This window comes from Cryptomeria japonica, chromosome 4, assembly GCF_030272615.1.
Source record: "Cryptomeria japonica chromosome 4, Sugi_1.0, whole genome shotgun sequence".
In the NCBI taxonomy this organism is placed as follows: domain Eukaryota; kingdom Viridiplantae; phylum Streptophyta; class Pinopsida; order Cupressales; family Cupressaceae; genus Cryptomeria; species Cryptomeria japonica.
Window position 1 is genome coordinate 103645028 of NC_081408.1, and position 22477 is coordinate 103667504.

The window sequence follows — 22477 nt, forward strand, 5'->3', positions numbered from 1 at the left end:
CACTATGATAAAAATGGCATTGACTATGATATGATCATGAATGCGATTGCGATGAGAAATGTTACTGGCAGCATTCATGACCAGACTATTCTTAATAATATTACAAGTAGAATCAGATTGTTACATGATGAGAATCAGGTTTTTGATCAAGGCAAGTACTGGTTTTTTTTGGAAGGGGCCCAGGGTCGCCAATGGAAGGATGGATCTGAGTTTGTTGAGCTCCGAATAAAGAGCCCAATGGATAAGGCATTTGGCCTGCTTCAACTAAAGATCTGGATCCTTGATATGCCCATAGGGGGCATACATCTCCAACAAGAGCCGTTGTCAGGACCGTAAAATTTTGCTTTCCACTGTTTTGTTCTTCCAAGGTTAGTTTCTCAATGTCAAATTTTGAAATAATTTGTGCCAAGTGTTCAAGTTTTAAACACCAAGGATTGGCTCAGTTTCTAATTTGTTGTCGACTCTTTTAGCCGGTCATATCTTTTATAAGGAGTTGATTTTCATGGGTTTGTATCCATACGGTGACCAGTCCGCTTCATGTATCCCCTAAGATGCTCTTACCGATCGGCCAAGTTAATTTCTAGTCCTAATACAATAAGATCAAACTTAAAAGTGAGAATATCAAACTTAAAAGTTGAATTTGGACCATAAGATCATCATGAATCATAGTAATGTTTAAATCACATAATATCATATCATTCGGATGATTAAGTTTAATGCATCACTGAACATCACCCAATTATAAAATAGAAATAACACCCAAAGTGTTCAAAAACCATTATTTATTACGTGTAAATCAAATTTACAAAATCATGTAGCTGTCGTATGAAATCAAGCCTTGACAAAACGAAAAAGTTATGCTTCAAGACAAGTCAATCGCTTTGTGCTGGCTGAGATTCATTTTTGGTTGGAAGTTGAGGCTTTCCAGCTTTGTCTGTCAGATGTTTGGTGAACAATATCGTGTGTCGTGAATAATACAGGCGGCTGGAAATAAGAGATAAGTTGAATGAAAAAGATATAATAGATATCAGAAAACTTTTGGGTTGTCACTTGAAATTTTCATGTTTCTTATTTTATGTGTTTGTAATACTTTAAAAAAAAAAAAATTGGTTTTACTTTTTTATATCAATGGGATGTGTGCCAATGCACTGGGCTGCAGCTGGCAAGTTTAGGGCGCAGGAAAGGGGTGCACTTCTCATCTACATTTATTAGTGTACCCAATTCAAATGTATTTTGGGTGTGAGACAATTTTGGCCAGGTATGCACACCTAGATAACCTTCATTTTCAGTACACCAAAGAAATTTTCTGATAGGCTTTTGTTTGTAATCATAACTATGCTCGAAGCTCTTAATGGCAGACATAAATTATTATGTATGCGGTTTATCCCTTTCAATTCTCTAGTACCAACAGGCATTTGCCCCTATTCGTTTTTGAGAAAGATAGACTTGTAGAACTTAGTTGAGAGATGTTTTGCACCTTTCATAAAAAATATGATATGGAATATGCACTTGAGGTATAGTCAACTTTATTAGGTTGATATGTGTTGTGCATAACACTTCAAATTCAGAACTTCCCATGGAATTTCATTGAGTAGTCCCAGTCACATGGATGGAGAAAGACAGAAATTGGGCCCCTTCTAAAGATTTTTTTCCGAACAGAGAACAAGAGTACATATAATTGAGAAAGCCAAATCTTAAAATTCTAAAATAGTACTTATGATTTTACTCTGACATGAAACCAAAACCTTGATGAGATAAATGATTTTCATTTAATTACTTGTGGACCCAGCATGCATTAATCTCCACATTCCCAACCTATATAAATAGCACTACTGATGAGCATACATGTGTAGGTCTACATATGAATCCTGCTTTTGGGGACCATGTTCAATTGTAGAGAAAATGAAGGAATTCTCACAGGAAATGCTATGTTTCTTTATCAATTTTATTTTTTCCACTAGCACACCCCCTTGAATTGCAGGGAGTCTTGAAGGATAATACAGAGGTTGCAGTAAAGCAGCTTTCTGCTGAATCAAGGCAAGGTAATCGCAAGTTTTTGACTGAGATAGCTACAATCTCTGCAATCAAGCATGAACATCTTGTCATGCTACATGAGTGTTGCATGTAAGGACATCATCAAATTTTGGTGTATGGATACCTGGAGAGTAATAGCATTTGACATCTTATTTGGTATAGCTTTGTTCTTGAGAAATATTGTTTGATTGTTTCCTCGCTCGGGAGATTCATAAATGCTTGAAAAGAAGCAAAAACTGAAAGTATCAATGAAAATATTTTGGTTTATCTTTTAAGATTTTTGGGAAAGTATCGTGCAACAATTTTTATGTCAATTTCAGGCCATACCATGATTCAGCATCAAGATAATTTAAACATATTTGCCAATGTTATCATAATGATAGATCATGACGTGTGATCCAAAATATTAATGTAAGAGATCATACACATTTTTTGTCAAGGATTTTGCGAAATACACACAAAGGGGCCATGGTATAGGACTGGGAATGTAATTTTTGCCATAACCAATACAAATTGAGTTCAGATATATTTTAGCTGTCTTTTCAAATTTGTGATTTGAAACATAACATTTGCTTTCAAAATTTTTGCTTTTAGAGTTGCATTAAAAGCTGTAGACTAACAATGGAGATACAAGTACTCCAGCTGAAGGTAGCTTGACAAATCAACGATTTGCCTTCGCAACCCTTTCAATCTCATCTTTCTTCTTAATTGCGTAACTGCACAGAGAAAAATTTTGCAATCGCATATATCAAATGTCAACTTAATGTTACAAATCAGGAAAAAATTACAGCAAGCCTAAACGCTACCTACATCAAAACAATCATTGGAGGCGGAAAAAAACACCAGACCTGTTTGACGATCCCTTGGCAGCATTGATAAGCTCGTCTGCAAGACACTCAGCAATTGTTTTAATGTTTCGGAATGCACTTTCCCGTGCACCAGTAGTAAGAAGATAGATTGCCTGATTGACACGTCTCAGGGGAGATATATCAACTGCTTGACGTCTTACAACACCTGCAGAACCAATTCGAGTTGCATCTTCTCGTGGACCACTGTTAAATTTTACACAGATTTAATAAAAAATTGTCGTGAAGCACGGTTGCTAAAAAAACCACACAAAGAAAAATCTTAAGCACATTAAAAGAAACAGGTGCAGTTAACTAAAAACTGGATTCCAATTAGTAAGTAGATTAAATTTACCTGTTGATAATAGCATCAACAATGACCTGTATTGGGTTCTGGTCAGTAAGTAAATGAATAATTTCCATGGCATGTTTTACTATTCGCACAGCCATTAATTTCTTTCCATTATTTCGCCCATGCATCATCAGAGAATTTGTCAACCGCTCAACAATAGGGCATTGTGCCTTTCGGAATCGTTTAACTGAATATCGTCCAGCAGTATGGGGAACAAAAGTGGCATGCTTTCGTGCCGAAACAGCTATGTAATCTTGTAGAGAGAAGTCACTAACCTGGAACCCAAAAATATGCACGATTCTCAGATTTTAAAATCCAAAATATAAACACAGTTAGAACAGGCATTTAAACAATTACTCAAGACACAAGCCTAGATCAAACTTAACAGCCTAGATCAAACTTAACAGCCTTATAGATGAAAAATCAAAAAAGAACGACAACCAGAGAATAGTACAAATTTCTATAAGCTAGCTAAACCAAAACAAATCTAAATTAAAAATTGCTCATAAAACATATTCAAAATTGAAAGGAAATTCCATTGAAATATATAGATGTATAGGAAAGACAATCCAGCAGAAAGTTGAAATTTGCATAGCTTTTGGATGGCATTGCCTCAAAACCATTCAAAAAATACTGTGGAGAAAGCTAGAACTTAAAAAGACTACATTAAAACACTCTTCCAAATGGCTCATAAAATGTATTAAAAAATGAATGTAAATTAATAATCCATTGAAATATATTAAAAATGATATCTTCCAGAACAATAAACAGAAGAAAGATGAAAGGCTGAAAAGCAATAGGACTATTTCATAAGCAGCTCCAAATAAAGAAGATGACGTATGAAATTTTTAAATAGAGAATATCTCTCAAAGAGACCTAGTAGCACATTTCCCCCATTAGCCCAAATAGTCATAATGAAGTCTTTTTGAGCAATTACAAGACTTTAAAAAACGGGGTTTGAAACTTCCTTCTAAGCAGAGGTTTGATTAGATTTATCGTTTGCTAAATGTTTTGAGCACTTAATAAGGCTACTAAAACCATATCCTTGTCAAAAGGGCATTCAAAACCTTACTAGCCACCACCAAGTCCCCATTGCAAACACTTTGCATCAATGATCATCCATGTGCAAGAGCTTAAAGAAAGCATTTTTGCATGAGAAGAGTTTGAGTTTGAAATCGACAAGTTACTGTCATGCCCCAAATGGACAAGTTACTGTCATGCCCCCACCTTAATAACATCTTCCACACCGTCCTTAGGATAAGTTCAAATGTAGGTATTTGGAAAATCATTTTATTAACAAGACTTCACAATTTTCTATGGTCTTAGATAAAGAAATTAATGTGTCAGGTAGTAATTATCTGCATAAAACAGAGACGAAGGCAACAATTCTATTACATCGAAGGCTAGCACTCTAAAATCGATGCATAAACCTAAGTATCTACAGCAATCCATATAGGTAACAATGCAGCGAATAGATTAAGGGTTATGTAAAGCTCTATGCTTATGTTAATACGCATTATTAATGCATTAATGGGGTGCAATTACAGCAGCAGATCATTAATTAAAAGGCAAAGGCAACTTACCCAGAGTCACAACTTTTGCAAGGGTGGTAACCATCAAAAGAACAGAACCCTCCAGCATCAATTGGATGATATACTACATACAGCATATCAATCATTCGAAGAGAAAAAACCATCAAGGGGAGCAAGGAAGAAAGCAATTGAAGAAAGAAAGATTCAGATCTGTAAAAGGGAAGGCATCAAACCAGACAACAACCACACACCAGTAATCAGATTAGGTCAAGTTGTTATTAATTTGCAGGCAGTAGCATCATTATTCAGTTGTGGTATGCATAGATAAATATATATGTTCGATATGTATAGATGGTATATGTGGCACTATAAAGCACAATTCTCTACATATTAATTTATGATAACATAATATCATAAGAAATAATATGGATTCTGGAATTAAGGGAATACAAGGAAGGAGAACGGCTATAGATTCCTCAATAGGCACACCACGTCATATGAGATGGCAACAGGCCACATGAGGCCAAGAGGGATGGGATATCCACTCTTGGGCCTAGGTTAGGGGCAGCCTATTGTAGCTTTCCCCCCAACCTCGACATTGATTGACTGTTGAGATGGATTCAAAGGAGTCTTGATCATAAGAGTGTGAAGGAGGATGGCATGATGGTAGGATTCCTCACTGGTTACACCACCTCTTATGAAATGGCAAAAGGCCACATGAGGCCAAAAGGGATGCAATATCCACTCTTGGGCCTGAAGTAGAGGATCTCTTCGAACACCCTATCATGTTTCCTTATCCTAATCCTTACATGGTTGAACTCCATTAATGAATTAGATATATTATATGTTTATATTAATGTCCCTAACCCTCATAAAAGAGACCTACCATTTTGATAAAGATAATGTTCCTAGTAGGAAAGATCTATTTAATGGACTATGATTTTGATGATTATCTAACATGATTATAGGGTCTCAACCAGGATCTATCTTGTTCAAAAATTTAAGTTGGTAAATAAAATCACTAACTCTATTCTATTTCATGTTTTACTTGGAATTGTGATTTTAGGGTAAAACCTAGGGCATTTACAAAAGGGGACATTACATTAACCTTTAGGGTTTTCATATGACAGGTCTCAATTCATAAGTTTTGAGGCTTTCATGGTGCAACCAAGGCAACTAAAAGCCAGGACAAGGGGTTACAAGTATAGCCATGCCAATATGCATCTCCTTTGTACCTGTTTCCAACATGGGAAGGCAATATGACTCTTGCTTTCTTTACTATTTTCCATTTTGAGAGTTACATTACAGATAGCTTGACATGTCAAATCACCCATGATGAGTGAAGGAGCTGTTAAAACACATGTATGAGCTCTGGAAGTGATCATTTTATGTCCATGCAAGGACATGCACGTAGAGTTTTACGGACAGATCTGTTTCGTATAAAACCCTTGCACTCGAGTTGTTGAATGTTGTTTGTTATTTATACAAAAAAAACCTTCCAAGTGATGGTGATGCTTTGCCTTTGGAGTGTAAAAGGAGAGGGTTTTCTTACAGTAAACGGTAAAACCCATCTTGCATCGTGTCACACTGCCAAGAGTCATCAATCCTTGTCCAAACCCTTCACCATGTCAAAGGGTTTTGTCATTACACTCCATTGAAGTAGATATTCCTAAAAACCTTAAGAAAAATGTCAAGGATTTGCCAATAAGCCACTGATCTATTACCCACTAAACAATGCATGGAAACTGTTGAAAGATTTTGCTGTTACCAAAACCCTCATAAATCCCTGCACATATCCCTATTACATACGAACAATGCATGGAGTGGGAGGCTGTCAACAAGAGTTCTAGTCATGAGGATTTGAATGAGGTAGATGATGAGTACTTTTATTGACAAGTCCATTAAGGGAAACCCTAGAAAAATAGTTTTCAAAATGGAGATTATTGATTCATTATTGTTCTAATGTTTTATTGTATCCTTTAGGAACATATAGCTTTTCCAAGACTGCATTGAAGGTGACAGTATAAAAGAAAAGGAAAAAAAATAGAGTCACAATCTATTCCCATTCCACAAATGAATATGCAAAACAGCAACTAGAAAAAAAAAGGTGAAGGTAATGAAAAGCGGTGATATTTGGAGAGTTTCAAAGTTGAAAAGTAGGGTATGTAACAAGAGAAATGAAGAAAAGGCAGTTTATTGAAATGCAAGGAGAAAAAGTGGATCAAGTCACAATGTGAAAAGCATAGCAGACCTGGTACAAAGAGGATAACACAGTCATATACCTGTCATAAAGCAAAGAAGATGTAGAGGCAGCATTTTATAAGAATGTGTTGTCAAAGTTGCAAAGTAGGGTATCACAGATAGAAAAGATCAAGGCAGTGACAAAGTGGTATGGAATTAAATAATGCATTGAAGACAATGAGATCAAGAATAGTTAATAAAGTATGTACAAGCTACATTCTTCAGGAGGACAGTCCTTGTAAAGGGCTACAAAGGGGAAAGCAATATGCTTGAATACAGTACAGAAAAGCCTTATAGATTTAGAATGAAATAAAAAATCACCATGCTTATGTTGATCGTGTGGTTTTATAAAGGTAATCTTCACAGTAAGTGGGTATGAGAGTGCCATGAAGACACTCTTAAGAAGAGATACAGGGGTGAATGTACCAAGCACATACAAGAAAGAGACTATTCACAAGCAAAAGAGAACAGCAGGGACCATGAGATAAAGAGAATAGATGGCAGTCTTGACCCAAGCAAGTGGACATCCCTATGGCAAATGGCAAGAAGAGTTCCTAAAGCATGCCAATGATCGAGGATGTTAAGAAGGGGCTATAAAATGAAAGGGGGGGCTATAAAATAAAAGAAAATTGATGAGACTCCAGCAGTAGCAAAAAGAATACACTCTTTACATTACATTTTATAAAGCAGTAATGAAAGGCATAAAGGTAGCAATATTGATATTAATCATCAATGGTTAACAATGAAAAGCATTACAGTGATATCACTGTTAAGAAAAAGATCACAGTCCACACGGTGAATGGAGAAAAAAGAAGTGGAGATGCTTGGTGCATTATTGTGATGGTAAGTGTATTGGTGTATAAAGAGTTTTAAGACAAAGGACAGTCATGGTCCGAGGAATAATATGGGCCTTGAAGGGCTACAATGAAACATTAATTGAATAAACAATCGGATAACTTTATTCAACTATATAGCAGTTTAAATACACGATTACAAACGGTGATGTTTCTTTTCCGCTCCTAAAAAATAGAAGCCAAAAATAGAAAACTAAATAAAGCAAATAATACTCTAATGAGCATAAAATATTGATTAAATAATAATTAAATATTCTAATACCCTTCCTTAATGGTCATTCTATCTAGTAACTACCCTATAGAAGGCATCGCAGGTCTTTTGATCACAAATGAAAAGAACACTCTGTTGCGGCGACCCTCTTAGGATCTGCGAAGTGTTAATGATCAAGAATACCAGAATCCATTCAACCTAATGTTGGGTAGCCAAATTGAAACCTGAAACCATGATTTTGAGGAAAATCAGCAAACCCTCCAAAACTGAAGATACAAATCATTTTTTGTGGAAAAAAATGGTAAAAATCCTTAACAGGAACTATAAACCTGAATTAATTTTTGAGAAAAAAATCGAACAAAACCTTGAAATGTCCCACAGCAAAAACACCAGTCATCATGCGGCAAAACACCAGTCCCTAATTTTTGAGGAAAAATCAAGCAAAACCCTCCCATGATTTTTTGTGGAGAAAAATCAGAAAACCCAAAAATAATTTTTGTGGAAAAAATTATCAAAACCCAGAAATAATTTTTTTGGGGGGGAAAATCATTAAAACCCACCAAACTAATTTTTTTCCTTAGGGATAAAAAATTATAAAAACCCAGGAAACCCTAGAAATTGGTTTGAGATCACCAAGAAAGACAGACCCACACGGTAATACTACCTTGCGCCGAAAAAAACCAGCGAAAAAGCCGTAGCCGCTGCTGTGCAGAAAAATTTTGGACAAAAACTGCGCAGAAACCCTCGAGAAGAAATCGCGCCAAAGAGTTTTCGTCGTCGCTGCCGAAAAAACATGAATACTCTAAAAATCGCGGCCAAAAAACAACCCCGAAAAACATGTCGCCACACAGAACAGAAACCTGACACAATTTGCAGAAAAAAAATGACGCCCAAAACGAAATAAACTCGCGATTTTGGCAAAACAGAAAAAAAAAAAATCAGTGCCCAAAAAATACAAATTTTCCAGCAAACCCTAACTGCGAACATGAACCAGACTTGTGAAAACCCTTCGATTTTCCAAACAAGGAAGCCCAAACAAAACTCGAAAGAATTTTTTCATAAAAAAATCGGAAAAAAAATTCTGGAAAAATATTCGAGGTAGGAAGGTTACGAATTTTTAAAAAATTTGCCAAACCCTAAAAAATCCCTTCGACCCGCTCTGATACCATGAAAAACTAATTGAATAAACAAACGGATAACTTTATTAAACTATAGAGCTGTTTAAAATTTAAATAGGAGATTACAAATAGGGATGTTTCTAAAAAATAAACAACCACTCCTAAAAAATAGAAGCCAAAAATAGAAAACTAAATAAAGCAAATAATACTCTAAAGACCATTAAAATACAAATTAAAAAATAATTAAATATTCTAATAGTAGCACAGAGAAGTATGAGATACGCAGTATTCTTAAAAGTGAGGACAGTCATTAAGTTTGATACCACTGGTTGAGGATTTATTAGTGCCTTTCCAAGGGTTAATACATAGCTTGATGTATAAGAGAACAAAGAGAATGGCAAGGTTCTCACCAAAGTTTGAATGAAGATCAAAACTAGAATAGGTTATTAAAGACCCTCTAAGGCATAAGGAGAAAGAAGAAAACGTAAACTTGTGACAGTCCAAAAGAAAAGCAAAGTTAGTGTTCACCATGCACGAGCAGAGTAAAGATTAGCAGTGATAGAGTTATGTTGAGAGATGAAAGCGATAAGCTTTTCGAAGGAGAACTTATTGTCTATCCCCATGTTCCATGAATCCTTCTCCATACTTCATGGGACTTGAGGCCTAGTGTACTATCACAACAAGGAAGGACTTAATGAACAGCAGCATCAAATGATAAAGGGGTTGAGTTTTTTATGTAGCCATGTGGTGGTATGTTCAAGAATCAACTTGACAGTTTCAAAAGGGATAAAGTTGCAGTTCAAGGACCATTAGATTTCATGCACGAGACAGCAAAAAGAACTATCATAGTGAGCTACCTGGCAAAAAGGGGTTACAAGGGATTTTTAAGGCTATATAGGCACTGTGATGAGTGAAGTGAAATATGCGAAATCTAGTGGACAGTGCAAAAGTCTAGTGATAATATAGTGCAAAAGATACACAAGGATAGCCCCTTAAAGAATATGGCAGTTTATGCTTATAAAAAATGAGGTGAAAACACTGCTACAAACTATAGAACAGTAAGCATATGAAGGCCTGACGACCTTATCACAAAGACAGTTGTAATGTCCCCAATTTTAAAGTTACGACTCATTAAATTAATTTATATTAAGTTGTCAAAAATAAATAAAAGATTCAAACAATGACTTAATATCAATTAATTTAATAACAATAAAATAATAAATTATTATCATGTTACTTTATTAATTATATTTCTCCAAGTCGGCCTATCTTCTAGATACTTCCTGGAGACCTTTGTAAGGGGGTTCCTGGTGATGGATTGCTTATGCTTTTGGATTTGATATGATAATTGGTGATTTCTTGGGACAAAAGACTTCAGGAGTTTGACAGAAGGGTTGAACCAAAACCTAGCTCTTACAAAGACGGAGTCCACAGTTGAGCTAAATTTGTGAAGTCCCCATTGGAAACAAATTTACATGAGTTTTAATTGCCAGATTTAATATTAATGTGGTGTTTGTTTTGAGTTTATATTCTGTGTCTGGTATAATTATATGAGAATACTATTCTATTTTATTTAGCTGATATGATTGAGGTTTGGCATAAGGTATTTATGAAGGATATTAATATTTCCGGTTGATAAAGTGATAATATTCCTATCACCCCAAGCAAAATTCTTTAGGATTCAATCATAAATGGTCATCTGAAGAATAAAGTTAGGAGCAGGACTATTGTTATCCGAGTAAAATTTATTTATGAGCCCAACCCTTATTTAGCTTCTTCCTGAGACTTGGCACAAGTGTACAAGAAAAAATTTATAAATAATATTGACTCAAACAGGTGCTGCTTCCTCTATGGTAGCCAATTTAGCAAAAGTTCATATTTGTAGTGGCAATTTCGGGAAAATAAGAAAAACTCCGATCTCCAGCCGAGACGTTTTATTTCATCACCGAATCATTAGAGGAGCTTGGATTTTGCAGGCTTCAATTATCACTGGGCATGTTACTTCTGAGGCATATAACCTTCTGAAGCCTTCGTGCACGCAGGAAATCTGGTGTGAGGCGCAAGGGCAGAAAAAAGAAATCGCAATCACATTCTAGTGGATAGCAGAATAGTGGGAGATATCTAAGGTTGCAATTCAGTGACACTCTAAAGGCACCCGAATCATTACCATTCAGGAACAGTACGCATATACACTGGGAGTTGCATCATGCTCCAGCTGCAAATGAGAATTAAGGCCAGTCATGGATATAGATGTGATTGCAGGTCAGTATAGAGTGATCATCTGTAACAGAGAGTCTATATAATTGTCTTCCGCATGAACAGAATGACATTCAACTATTGGCTGGGCAATTAATCCTTATTTAATCTCTCTGTTATTTGATATAAATTGCTGGTTACTGCAATTGCAGTAGTACCTGGTGAAACAAGAAAGGGGATTTGTTTGATACTATATTGCCACTGCTTCTCTACTGAAATTCAAAGATTTATGTTTCAAAACTGAATATATAAATATATAGCCAAAAAGATTTCTTTGAGAACAAATAATTTAAGGTGGACCTGGGATATTTCAACAGTCCAAGAATTACATGAAAGAATGATCATCAAAACTTCCAAAGAACAGTCAAGGGCCAAGAATCGCATGCAATGTGGTCGTCTTAACCAAGAAAGGGGCTGCCCAACAGATGAAGGACTGAAAAGTGGCAACAGGATGCATCTACAAGGTGCCACTCACAGTCAACAGGATTGTTATTGCGCACATTATAGTCATGAGGTTTAGTTGAACTAAAAAGATTAGTGGAAGGATAAATCAGTGAAAGGATCATACTTCATTGGCCAAAGGACTATCCAAGGATCAAGTTCAGGGCACATTAATGGCAGTAAATGAAGTCAAGTGAAGAAGTAATAATAGCGTGGGCAAAAGGACTATCCAAGGATCAAGTTCAGAGCACATTAATGGAAGTCCATGGATCAAGTGATGAAGTAATAGGAGAACTCTACTAATGAAGCCAAGACATGACAAATGTGTAGATTTTAGTTCACTAAATGGTGAGAGAATGAGGATAAGAAGGTATTAACAGATGAAACATGTGACAAAACTTGTACTAAAACTTCTCTCATGCCTTGGAGACGATTTTATTGGAGACTCTTGATCACTTTAAATTTTAAACTTTAAACTAGTTTTCAATGCACTATGATCATGGAAAGGAGTTGCAGCGTTCAAGGAGAAATAGAAGGAAGGGAGTTGTTGAACATGTGGAAAGAATATAGGGCAGTTTAGTGACTTGTCCAAGTAGTTGAGAAATTTTGGGAGGCAGTTTTGACCCAGTGGGAGCCAGTTGAGAGCACCTGGGAGCTGATTGAAGGGCACCACCAGTGGATGGATCAAAGTAGTAGACTTTTCTTCATGAAACCATCTTTGGAGCAATTTAGAGGCCTCAAACGTAGGGACAATTCACCGGACGCCAAAGGAGGTTTTGACCAAGCAAAGTAATGTAACACTTGTCCTTGTTTAATTATTTCTTAATCACATGTCCTATTGTTTAGCAAATTGTTGCACATTATAAAGCACAGCCTTAGGCTTCTTTTTATGGAGTTCTTGCTGTTTTAGGCCGAGATTGTAATTTGAAAACCAGTTCTTTCTAGTTTTGTAATGGCAATAAGACTCAATTTTCAGATATGTACAACTATTTGTAAACACCTTTTAATTAATAAAGCAAGCATTTACCTTCTCTAATCTGCTTCTGTGTGTGTACACATGAATGATCGATGTATTATTCTGTGACTTTATGCAGATAGTTTAAGTATGTCTCATTTCTTCAACACTTTATGGAGAGATAAACATACCTTATGCAAGTTGTCGGTTAAGTCATTAGTTTTATCAGCTTTCTAGTCGTAGAAAATCTGATTTTCCCTTCTAGAACTGAAGAAACTTCAACTATCCTATGAAGTACTAATGTGTAAGTACATCAAAACCTGAACTGTGTAAGGAATGAATAAGGATACGGATTCAATGATGCAGAAATTTCCACGGACCCCAGATATAGTAAGGGTTTGGCATATGCATTCATACAAATATTAAAAAAATAAAATCAAAATACTCAAAAACATAGCACAACCATTCCAAGGCCATAATTTAAGATGATTAGAATAGCAATTCTAGTGATAGTGTTATCATTTATACTCCCAGCTTTTTAAACTCTCAGCTTAGAAATTAGCACAACTATTGCAAGGCCAAAATTTATGACAATTAGAATAGCAATTCTAGTGATAATGTCCTCATTTAAACTCAAATCTCAAGTCTAATAGATTATGTCTAAGAGTCAAGATTTTGCCAGTCTAAAGTATTAATCTTGAAAAGTTCACTATATGCACAGAAGATCGTATCCTTACCTCAATATCTTCAAAAGTCCAACGATTAAACAATTTCACATCTGGCTGTGCTAACGTGGCTGCCATAGTTGCTGCTCTGTCTCTCCTTCTGCTTCTTCTTTCCCTCTATTCCAAAAAAACCAAGTGAAGATCAAAGTTAAGAGAATTTGTACCATATAAGAAATAAATCCTTAATCCACATGATATGAAAGAGTATTTCGTAAAGGGAAGCATTGTGAAATATTGGACTAGAATAGGAGACTCGTAATGGTGAAATTGGCATACTTGTGTTAATTGTTTCATAGCTAGATACCTATGATGTCATTTTATTATATAAAATAATGCAAGTAGTGATTTTGTGTGGGTTATAGTTAAATATTAATTTATGATGATTATCATGTCTTTTACGTTGCTTACACTTGTAACTAGGTTGCAACAAAAGTTGTCTTTGTCCTTGTCATTTATTGTTGTCAAGATGGTACCATGCGATTTCCCTCGTCGTCATGATGGAAGGTTTAACATGGTTTAAATAGCTGATAGGTTATCATTGTAAGTATTTCTTGACCTTAATAAGTTGCTACCTCGGGATAACTCTCTAAGCACTCATAATTGATTTATCTAGAATTAGGATTCTAGGTGTAAAATTAAGCTCTTAGTCGTCACTATTTAACTTTGATTAAAAGGAAGAAGTATTTTGAAATTTATATATGGAGTTACATCATTCTAAACAAGGAATTATAGTAAGAAATTGCCATTAAAATGTTGATGTAAATAGTCATCAATTTTCCCCCAATAATGAATTGGTATCGTTCCAAGTAACATATAATGGTCAAGGGGGAGTATTAAATTGAATACTTGCATTTCTTTTGAACGTAAATATTAAATTTTACAAATATGTTGGATTTAAATAAACGAGGCTACAATTTTAACAAATAGAATTACAAATGACTGATGTTGAGTGGTAAAGGTTTGTGTATTCAAACTTACAAGCTTGAGTTACGAGGGATAGAGTGGTATGCACCAAATAGTGTTCAAGGCATGCAATTTGATGATTATCAAGATTTAATGTAATTTCAAATAACTTGTTTTGATTACTTCATATCATGGCACATTGACAATGGCAAAAGCGTGCAGGTACATAAACGGTCAATGGGAGGATGAGAGGATCACTAAGACCCAAGGTGAAGTAGCACATTAGGTTGTTTGAATGTAGAGATAAATCATAAATGTTATTTCCAAGTGTGCATCAGATAAATTTAGTGTTTAAAAGCTTATTTGTTTGGGAAGATGTTTAAGTGTTTGGTAAGTGCCATGAATGTGTTGGAAAAAGTGTAACCCGTTGGCAACTTTGTAAGCAATTTTTGAGAGGTGTAAAAAGTCAAGACTTAGGTGATTAGGTCATTTTGAAGACCCTAACCCAAGTACTTAGGATTAAGGCACTTGTGGAGGAGGTTAAAGGTACTTTGGGGTTCCATTTTGGGAGTTCTAGTGGTTGGTTTGGAAGAACTATAGGAGTAGGATGGAGTGAGGATATGAGTTCAGTTTCTTATGTGTGGTTGATGTTAGGAGGTAAGTTTGTTTGCCTTATCATTCTTTGTATACCTGCAATAAACGTGAGGTGGCATATGTGAGGAGATCTTGTTTTGTTATGGGTGGCATGGATTGTTTTGTGCTATACCAGTTTATGTAATGTGCACCTGGTTTTGCCTGAAAGTTAATTTTAATGCCTGGATGTGCTTTCCTTAAAACTGAATATAGTCTTAGAGTATTACAACCATAAGAGTGGGTAAGAACTTTGTGTGTTTCCTTGTATTATTTGAGATGCCTTCGGTTTGTTGGTGATCCTCTTGGCTCGGGGTTGGCTAGAACCTCAAATGGTTTCATGATGCCATTTGGTTGGCTGGACATTTTCTCTCTATTGGCCTACTCTTAGCTGCTGGCTTAAACTAGTAGTTTTAAAAAGACAGGTTCTTCTTGCAACAAAGAAATTTACCCCTATTTCTGGAAAAGTTGCAGGTAGAAGACTAGCTGGAAATGTTTGTATAAAATGAAATGTGTATTGTTCATATTTTGATAAGGGAAATTAAAATCAGTATAAACAAACCCTCATCGCCCAGGTTGAAGAAAACATATAAGTCAAAAAAAACCAAAAATGTATCGCGTAATAGGAAATAAGAAAATGAAAATTAAAAGTGCCGCAAACAAACCTCCTGATCTCGACACGAAACTGATCTGTTCTTTACCCCAGAGACTAAGCGAACTTGGTCGTTTTACCAGTCTGCAAAAAGAACTGAGCGTTTAGGTCACCATGAGAATTAGGGTTTATTTATATTTCCCTTGGGATGTCCTGCAGTCAATGAAAGAAATTAGGTTTTCGGATTTAGTATTTAAAACAGAGAAAAACTAAAGTTTCCCTGTAAGAAACTAAAATTTTAAAATAAAATAAAAAACTCAACTTTACATAAATTATTTTATTTTAATTACAGTTTTGCAATATTAATTATAACTTTCACTTCAATAAAATAGTATTATAATATAAATATTATAATGAAAATATACAATTTTTCTTAAGAATTTAATTTAATTTAATTATAAAATCTTAATAATTATAATAATAAAATCAATCTTAAATCTAATTTTTCATCATATTTTTCGCCATTTAGAATCATAATAAAACAATTTGCCTCAACATTGGTTCATACTGATGCTCTGCAAAAAGGATTAGAAAATTTGTTTGATGGCAACACACACAAGAGCACAAGAAACAAACGTTAGTGTTAGCAACAAAAGATTATCCTAAACACGCATATCAAGAGAGATATTAAGCATAAAATAGAAAGCATATAAACATAGAATAAAATAGCTAATCAAGATGCTCATAGTTGCTCCTCCCTTGTTCCTCTCCTCTCCAAGTCCCAAATGAGTGTAGCTCTCAGCAGCTTTTTGCACTATGGATGCTTATGGAGGATTGAGATTTAATATTAAGCTTTAAATATGAAATGAAAAGCTAAATATTATGCTATTGATGCTAAAATGATTGATTTTACCAAAAAGACAAGATTTTAGTTATGCTATGCTAAATGCTCTCTAAAAATGTCTATAGCCTAAATGCATACAAGTTTTCAGGATCTGGATTATGAAGGAATGGACTCTATTTATAGGAAAAATGGAGCAATGGATGGCCAGGATTGAAAGGTTTAATCAAGGGTCAAGCTTGAAAGTTGGGGATCCATGTGCACAATTTGCACCAATGAAATGGTGACAAGCGTCAACATAAGATTGGGTTGAGAAAAGAGGTTGGAGGCATTAAATGTCTGAGGAGACCTCATGGTTATCTAGAAGGTAAGGGTCAAGCCTAAATTAGGATTACCCACTGGATTAGGAGTTAATGCAAGGATAAACCTTTGTGCAAATGATTAAGAGATAATCATGGTCAAAGCATTAAAGGCTTGATGAGACCCTTGGGTTGGGTAGAGGTTGAGTCAAAACAAATGTTTTAACCATGTGGGAGGGTTTGAGGTAACCATTAATGGTTATTGGAGACTTTGGGGATTAAGTGGTTGAAGGTTGAAAGCCTTCAATGGTTATCAAAGACTTTGAGTCATTTAGTGGTTGAAGGTTGGAAGCTTTCAAAGGTTATCCAAGACTTTGAGACATTTAGTGGTTGAAAGTTGAAAGCCTTTAATGGTTATCAAATACTTTTAGGCTTTGAGAAGTGACTCCATTTTGCTTAGGAATGTGACAATAATTAGGGGATGGATTAAGTTAATTAGGAAGGGGTTAGAAGAATTTAGAAGGGGATTAGATTTTGCAAATGGATTTGGTGGGTGAGGGAAAATAGGATTTTATTAAAATAAAAATTCATTTATTTCAATAAATGTGTGCAAGTTGTATTTGGATAAATATTCAAATAAATATTAATTTATTTAAATGAGAAAAAAGGAAGATAAAGCATTAAAATGCTTGAAGACTTTGAGGGGAACCATTAAAGGCTTGAAGACTTTAAGGAAAACCATTAAAGTCTTAAGAAGACTATAGAAGGAAGCCATCAAGTTTGAAGACTTTAAAGCCATCAAGTTTGAATACTTTAAGGGAAACCATTAAAGGTTTCAAGTGGGTGAGGATAAATAGGATTTTAAATAAATAATTTATTTAAAATAGTTGTGCAACTTGCTTTTGTAGGAAAATACAAGTGGGTGGAGGATAAAGGTGATTTAAATAAATTATTTATTTAAAATAATTGTGCAACTTGCTTTTGTAGGAAAATACAAGTGGGTGGAAGATAAAGGTGATTTAAATAAATTATTTATTTAAAATAATTGTGCAACTTGCTTTTGTAGGAAAATACAAGTGGGTGGAGGATAAAGGTGATTTAAATAAATTATTTATTTATTTAAATGTGAGAGGTGGGATTTTGGGGGATTTAAATAAATATTAATTTATTTAAATGTGAGAAAAGATTTAATTAAACAAATATGATTTATTTATTTAATTAATGGTATGAATTTGGTTAAGTGAATTAAATCAAATAAATTGAATAATTTATTTAATTAATAGGAGAAGAGGGTTAAGATGAATTAATTAAATATTAATTTAATTAATTATTAATTGATGGTTAAATAATCAAATAAATACTAAGTATTCATTTAATTAAGTGGACAGATTTATGTAACTACATTTGTCCCTCTTTGAGACGGTGCAGTTTATCACGTCGTTTCAAAGAAAGAAAAATAAGTGTGAAGAAATGCCCCATAAAATGTAAATTTAATGGGTGGTATGCCCCCTCGAGAGATGGGCCGAATTTTATTTTGAAAAATCGGGCGATCTCTCGAAAAAGAATGCAAAGTGGAGGGGAGGTAGAATAGAAGAAATTAGAACTAATGATGAAAGAATGGGAGAAAATGGAGTGAATATGAAGAAACAACAAGCCAGCGAGTACCCTGAGGTCATGCAAGAGATACATAGCAGATGTAGTGTGGGGTTTGGATTGATGCTCTACAATTGATCAAAATTGGTTGGACAATCTGGTGCAATCGGTTTAATTGCCCCGGTCAAGTCAAAGCGTGACAGTTGATGTCAGTTGGTCGCTTGGACATGATAAAGTCTGAGTAAGTGAATCAAAGTGACCTGATGTGACTTAGACAAGTGATGTAATTGCCCGATGAAGTCAAGGTATATGAAGCAAAATACTCGTTGAGACGTAGACAATTGATGTAATTGTCCGTTGGATTGTGTTTGATTGGTTGATCAATTGATAGTATGTGCGTGTGATGGATGGTTGTGGGGAATCATGGCAGCCCCGTTGAGACTAGGTCATTATGATAAATGTCTGATGTAGTCTAGGATTACCATAATCGATTACCTGTTGAGACCCGAAGATACGTGATCAGAATATCTGTTGATAGTCTAGGTGTGTGGAAGTCGATGTATCTGTGTAGACAAAGTAACTGGCTTAATTTTGTGGATGAGTGAGGATGGGAAGCGATGAAGGGATTAGGATGATGTTGATGATCAAGATAGGGAGGGTGAGGGGGGATTTGATGTTAGATAGAAGATATGGAGGACTTATGACTCATTCCTATGGAAGAAGGGGAAAATAGAGTATGCATTATTATGACTATGTATGCATGATATGCAGCTATTATGAATGTATGGATGGTTGGAATGCAACGAAATGCAGTATATATAGATGAGATGGAATGACGATCCTGTAAAGCGGAAAATCGCGATCGAACCCTAGTTGCTCTCCCCTCTTCCAACTCCAAGGAGAGAGAAGGGAGATTCACTAGGGTTGATGGTTTTCACTTAGGGGAGAGACTTTACATTCAAAAGAGGGGTTGAAACTCACAAGATCCAATCCCACGCAATGCAAGATTGGATGCTAAATGAGTTTCAAGGGTTAAGACAGCAAGGCTACCCTCTTTTGTAAAGAATGTGCATAGAGGAATTAAGCTAGGAATGCATAGAAAGTGATAAAGATTCGCTTATAAACTGAGTTAGGGATATAATATGAAGCTGCGGACCTGGAATTAGCAGTAAAATGTCGATACGGCGCTGTCCTGCAAATTTGAGTAAAAGTTATCGGGACGATGGCGCCCGGCGCCACGATCCTCCGAAAAATCCACGAAACGAAGGGGGATCTGTTCGTCTCTGCACAAGGATTCCAGATCTTCAATTTCAGCCGCATACCTGCAACCTACACACAGAAAAGCGAAGACGATAGGGGGGTTAGGGATTAGGGGTTTGCCTTTAGGTCAAACCCCGGTTTTGGAATTAACCAAGAAATGAGCAAGTGTTGTAAATGTAAATGACTGTAAAACAAGTACTAATACCTTGTTCTAAGGATGTTTGTATCCTTATGTGCGAAGGTTTAGATGTTGTATGTTGTATGTTGTAGTAGTATGTGATCTCCTCTTCAATGGTTGAATCATTGTCTTGAATGCAACACTTAGCCTTAAATGGAGACTTGAAATGATCAATTGCTTGAAGGAATGCTTGAATGCTTGAATGCTTGAGTATAGTTTCCACGCTTTTTCCGTCATGTATGTGTTATGTCCAAATGACAGAGAAAAATGTAGTTTATATACTTGTCAATTAGGGCTGATAGACTGATTTTCCCGACCTTAGGCCAACCAGGAAATGTAATTTCCAAATTGCAAACAAAAAGACCCGCAATCTCCTTAGGAGACCGGGCCCAAAATAGGACCCAGGGACCAGGGCACTGGGCGCCATGGTCCTGGGGACCAGGGCGCTGGGCACTCTGGTCCCACCTCCCGGGACAGCAGGGTGCAAGGAGGTTCAGGCCAGGGTACTTGAAAAATGTAGTTTTTGGTGTCGTGAGCAAGTTTCGAGGTCTCCATTCAGGTTGCGTGTTGCGTCGCCATCGTGAAGACCGAAATGCAGTCGAAATTGCAAGTGTCGCAATTTTAGGACGCTACAGATCCATAGTGCTCTATTTTCATCATTGAGCTTTAAAATGTTGGAAGAGAATACAAGCATCTTGACATAATGATTCAAGATGACCAGAGTATTTCTTACATGGATTTGATATAGCAAGTTAATACAAGCAACTTGATATAATGGATCAAGTTGACCTGAGTATTGCTTGCGGAACAGACAAGGATTATCTCCGTTCATGCATGACTTGGATCGTCCACCTTGATCTTAAGCTGATCATATCCTGAGACAAGTGCATACCGTACTAAGAAATAAAAACCTTTATCCAAATTGGATGAGGAGGAACCAAAGAATGAGCATTGTACCTGTAAACAAATAGTATATACATAAAGAATAAAAGAATATGGATCCTTGGTAATGGTTCATGCTCATATGGTCGAGGTATACGCTGTAGTCAGCAAGCCGTAATGATCTATGACTGTATTTGGCATAAGATTACGTAGCTTAGTGAACTTCCCACATAGACACCATTAGTACATGCCCCAGAACTTCATCGGAAATAATGCGCAAACGTTACAAAACAATGCTGAAAGATCCCGATACAGATAAACAAATGAATTACTCACGAATCAACCAAGCATTTGATAGCTTAACATAATTTTCTTGTCAAAGAAAACGTCACTTTTGTCTTTATTTTGGTAAGGAAGGATGCATCCTTGTTTTTAAAGACAGTTTCTGATTTGTTGGATGTGGATTGTGTGGTCGATTGATAAATGGTCATTGTGTGAGTACTGTGTTAATGTTGGTTTTGCATCTGCTTGAATGAATATGTACAAGGTGTTGCCATGTTTTTGTGTGATTTTCGATGGGTTTTTTGATGTTTTTGGATTTTGTGTAATAGTTTTTGAATGTTTTTGGATTTTGTGAGTCATTTTTGAATGTTTTTGTATTTTGCGAGACATTTTTGAATGTTTTTGCCAATGAATCACCAGTAATGTAGAATCCACTTCCATCATCTAGATTATAAGGGCATTGCCCCCAAGTTGGACATGATTTATGAAAAAGCGGGATGCCAGACGCATGAAGTACTTTCTTGGATTACAGATCAAATAACAAGCCATGGTTAGATGGATGGATGTGTGTATGTATGAATGTGATCGCAACGAGCTTGAAAGATACTGGAGCCATTGCCTTTACGAGTGGCGCCTGTTTGCTAGGTTTTCGCCATCATACTTACCCAAGGTGCCACTGGAGTGGTTGTTCACCGTTTGTATGCATGATTTTTCTTTACTTTTTTGAATGTTTTTGTATTTTCTTTAGGACATTTTTCTGAATGTTTTTGGTATTTTCTTTAGGACATTTTTCTGAATGTTTTTGGTATTTTCTGATATGCAGGGGAGCCTGATGCCTTGTACACCTTAGATATAAAACCGTTTGAGGTGCATGCTATTGATTGGATCTGCGAGCGGTTCTCCGTCTGATGTAGCCAACTGATATGCCCCGGACCCGAATACAGCAGTGACAACATATGGGCCGAGCCAATTTGATTCAAACTTGCCTTGATGTTCTCTGTTTGGTTGGTTACGAGGATTCTCTCGAAGAACAAGATCACCTACCTCAAATGTACGAGATCTAACTCGGTGATTATAGCTTCTACTCATGCGTTGCTGATAGGCTTTGAGGTGATTGTATGCAGCTTGTCGCTTCTCATCAAGTAACTCTAAGTCCTGAAGACGTGAGACTCTGTATGTTTCATCATCGGTGAGATTATGCAAGGAAACTCGTAATGATGGTATCTCAACCTCAATAGGTAAGATAGCTTCTGCACCATAGACCAATGAATAAGGAGTTGCACCTGTAGGGGTTCGAATGCTAGTTCGATATGCCCATAATGCTGGATTCAATTGAACATGCCAATCATGACCGGCATCATTAACTGTCTTCTTTAGGATTCTCAATATGTTTTTATTGGATGCTTTAGCCTGACCATTGTCTTGTGGGTAATAGGGGGTGGAAAAGCGATGT

The 22477-nt window shown here is 35.9% G+C and overlaps 1 protein-coding gene across 1 annotated transcript; it reads right to left on the reverse strand.

Annotated features, from left to right (window-relative positions):
- Positions 1-2379: 2379 nt before the first annotated feature.
- On the reverse strand, positions 2380-15928 carry LOC131032886 (small ribosomal subunit protein uS7). The gene is made up of 5 exons (XM_057963981.2): positions 15763-15928; positions 13577-13681; positions 3235-3506; positions 2883-3086; positions 2380-2750 (listed from the first exon to the last, which is right to left on the reverse strand). Exons 2-5 carry the CDS (start codon positions 13640-13642, stop codon positions 2696-2698), a joined length of 597 nt encoding a protein of 198 aa, XP_057819964.2. The 5' UTR covers positions 13643-13681; positions 15763-15928; the 3' UTR covers positions 2380-2695.
- Between the last annotated feature and the right edge of the window lie 6549 nt (positions 15929-22477).

Bases quoted from the DNA above. Each gene is read 5' to 3' on its own strand.
- LOC131032886 (XM_057963981.2), bottom strand. From the start codon at position 13,642: ATGGCAGCCACGTTAGCACAGCCAGATGTGAAATTGTTTAATCGTTGG. The intron at 3,087-3,234 runs GTAAATTTAATC...AAAATTTAACAG, and splicing joins GTTGATGCTATTATCAACAG to TGGTCCACGAGAAGATGCAA. The intron at 2,751-2,882 runs GTCTGGTGTTTT...TTCTCTGTGCAG, and splicing joins GCCAAGGGATCGTCAAACAG to TTACGCAATTAAGAAGAAAG.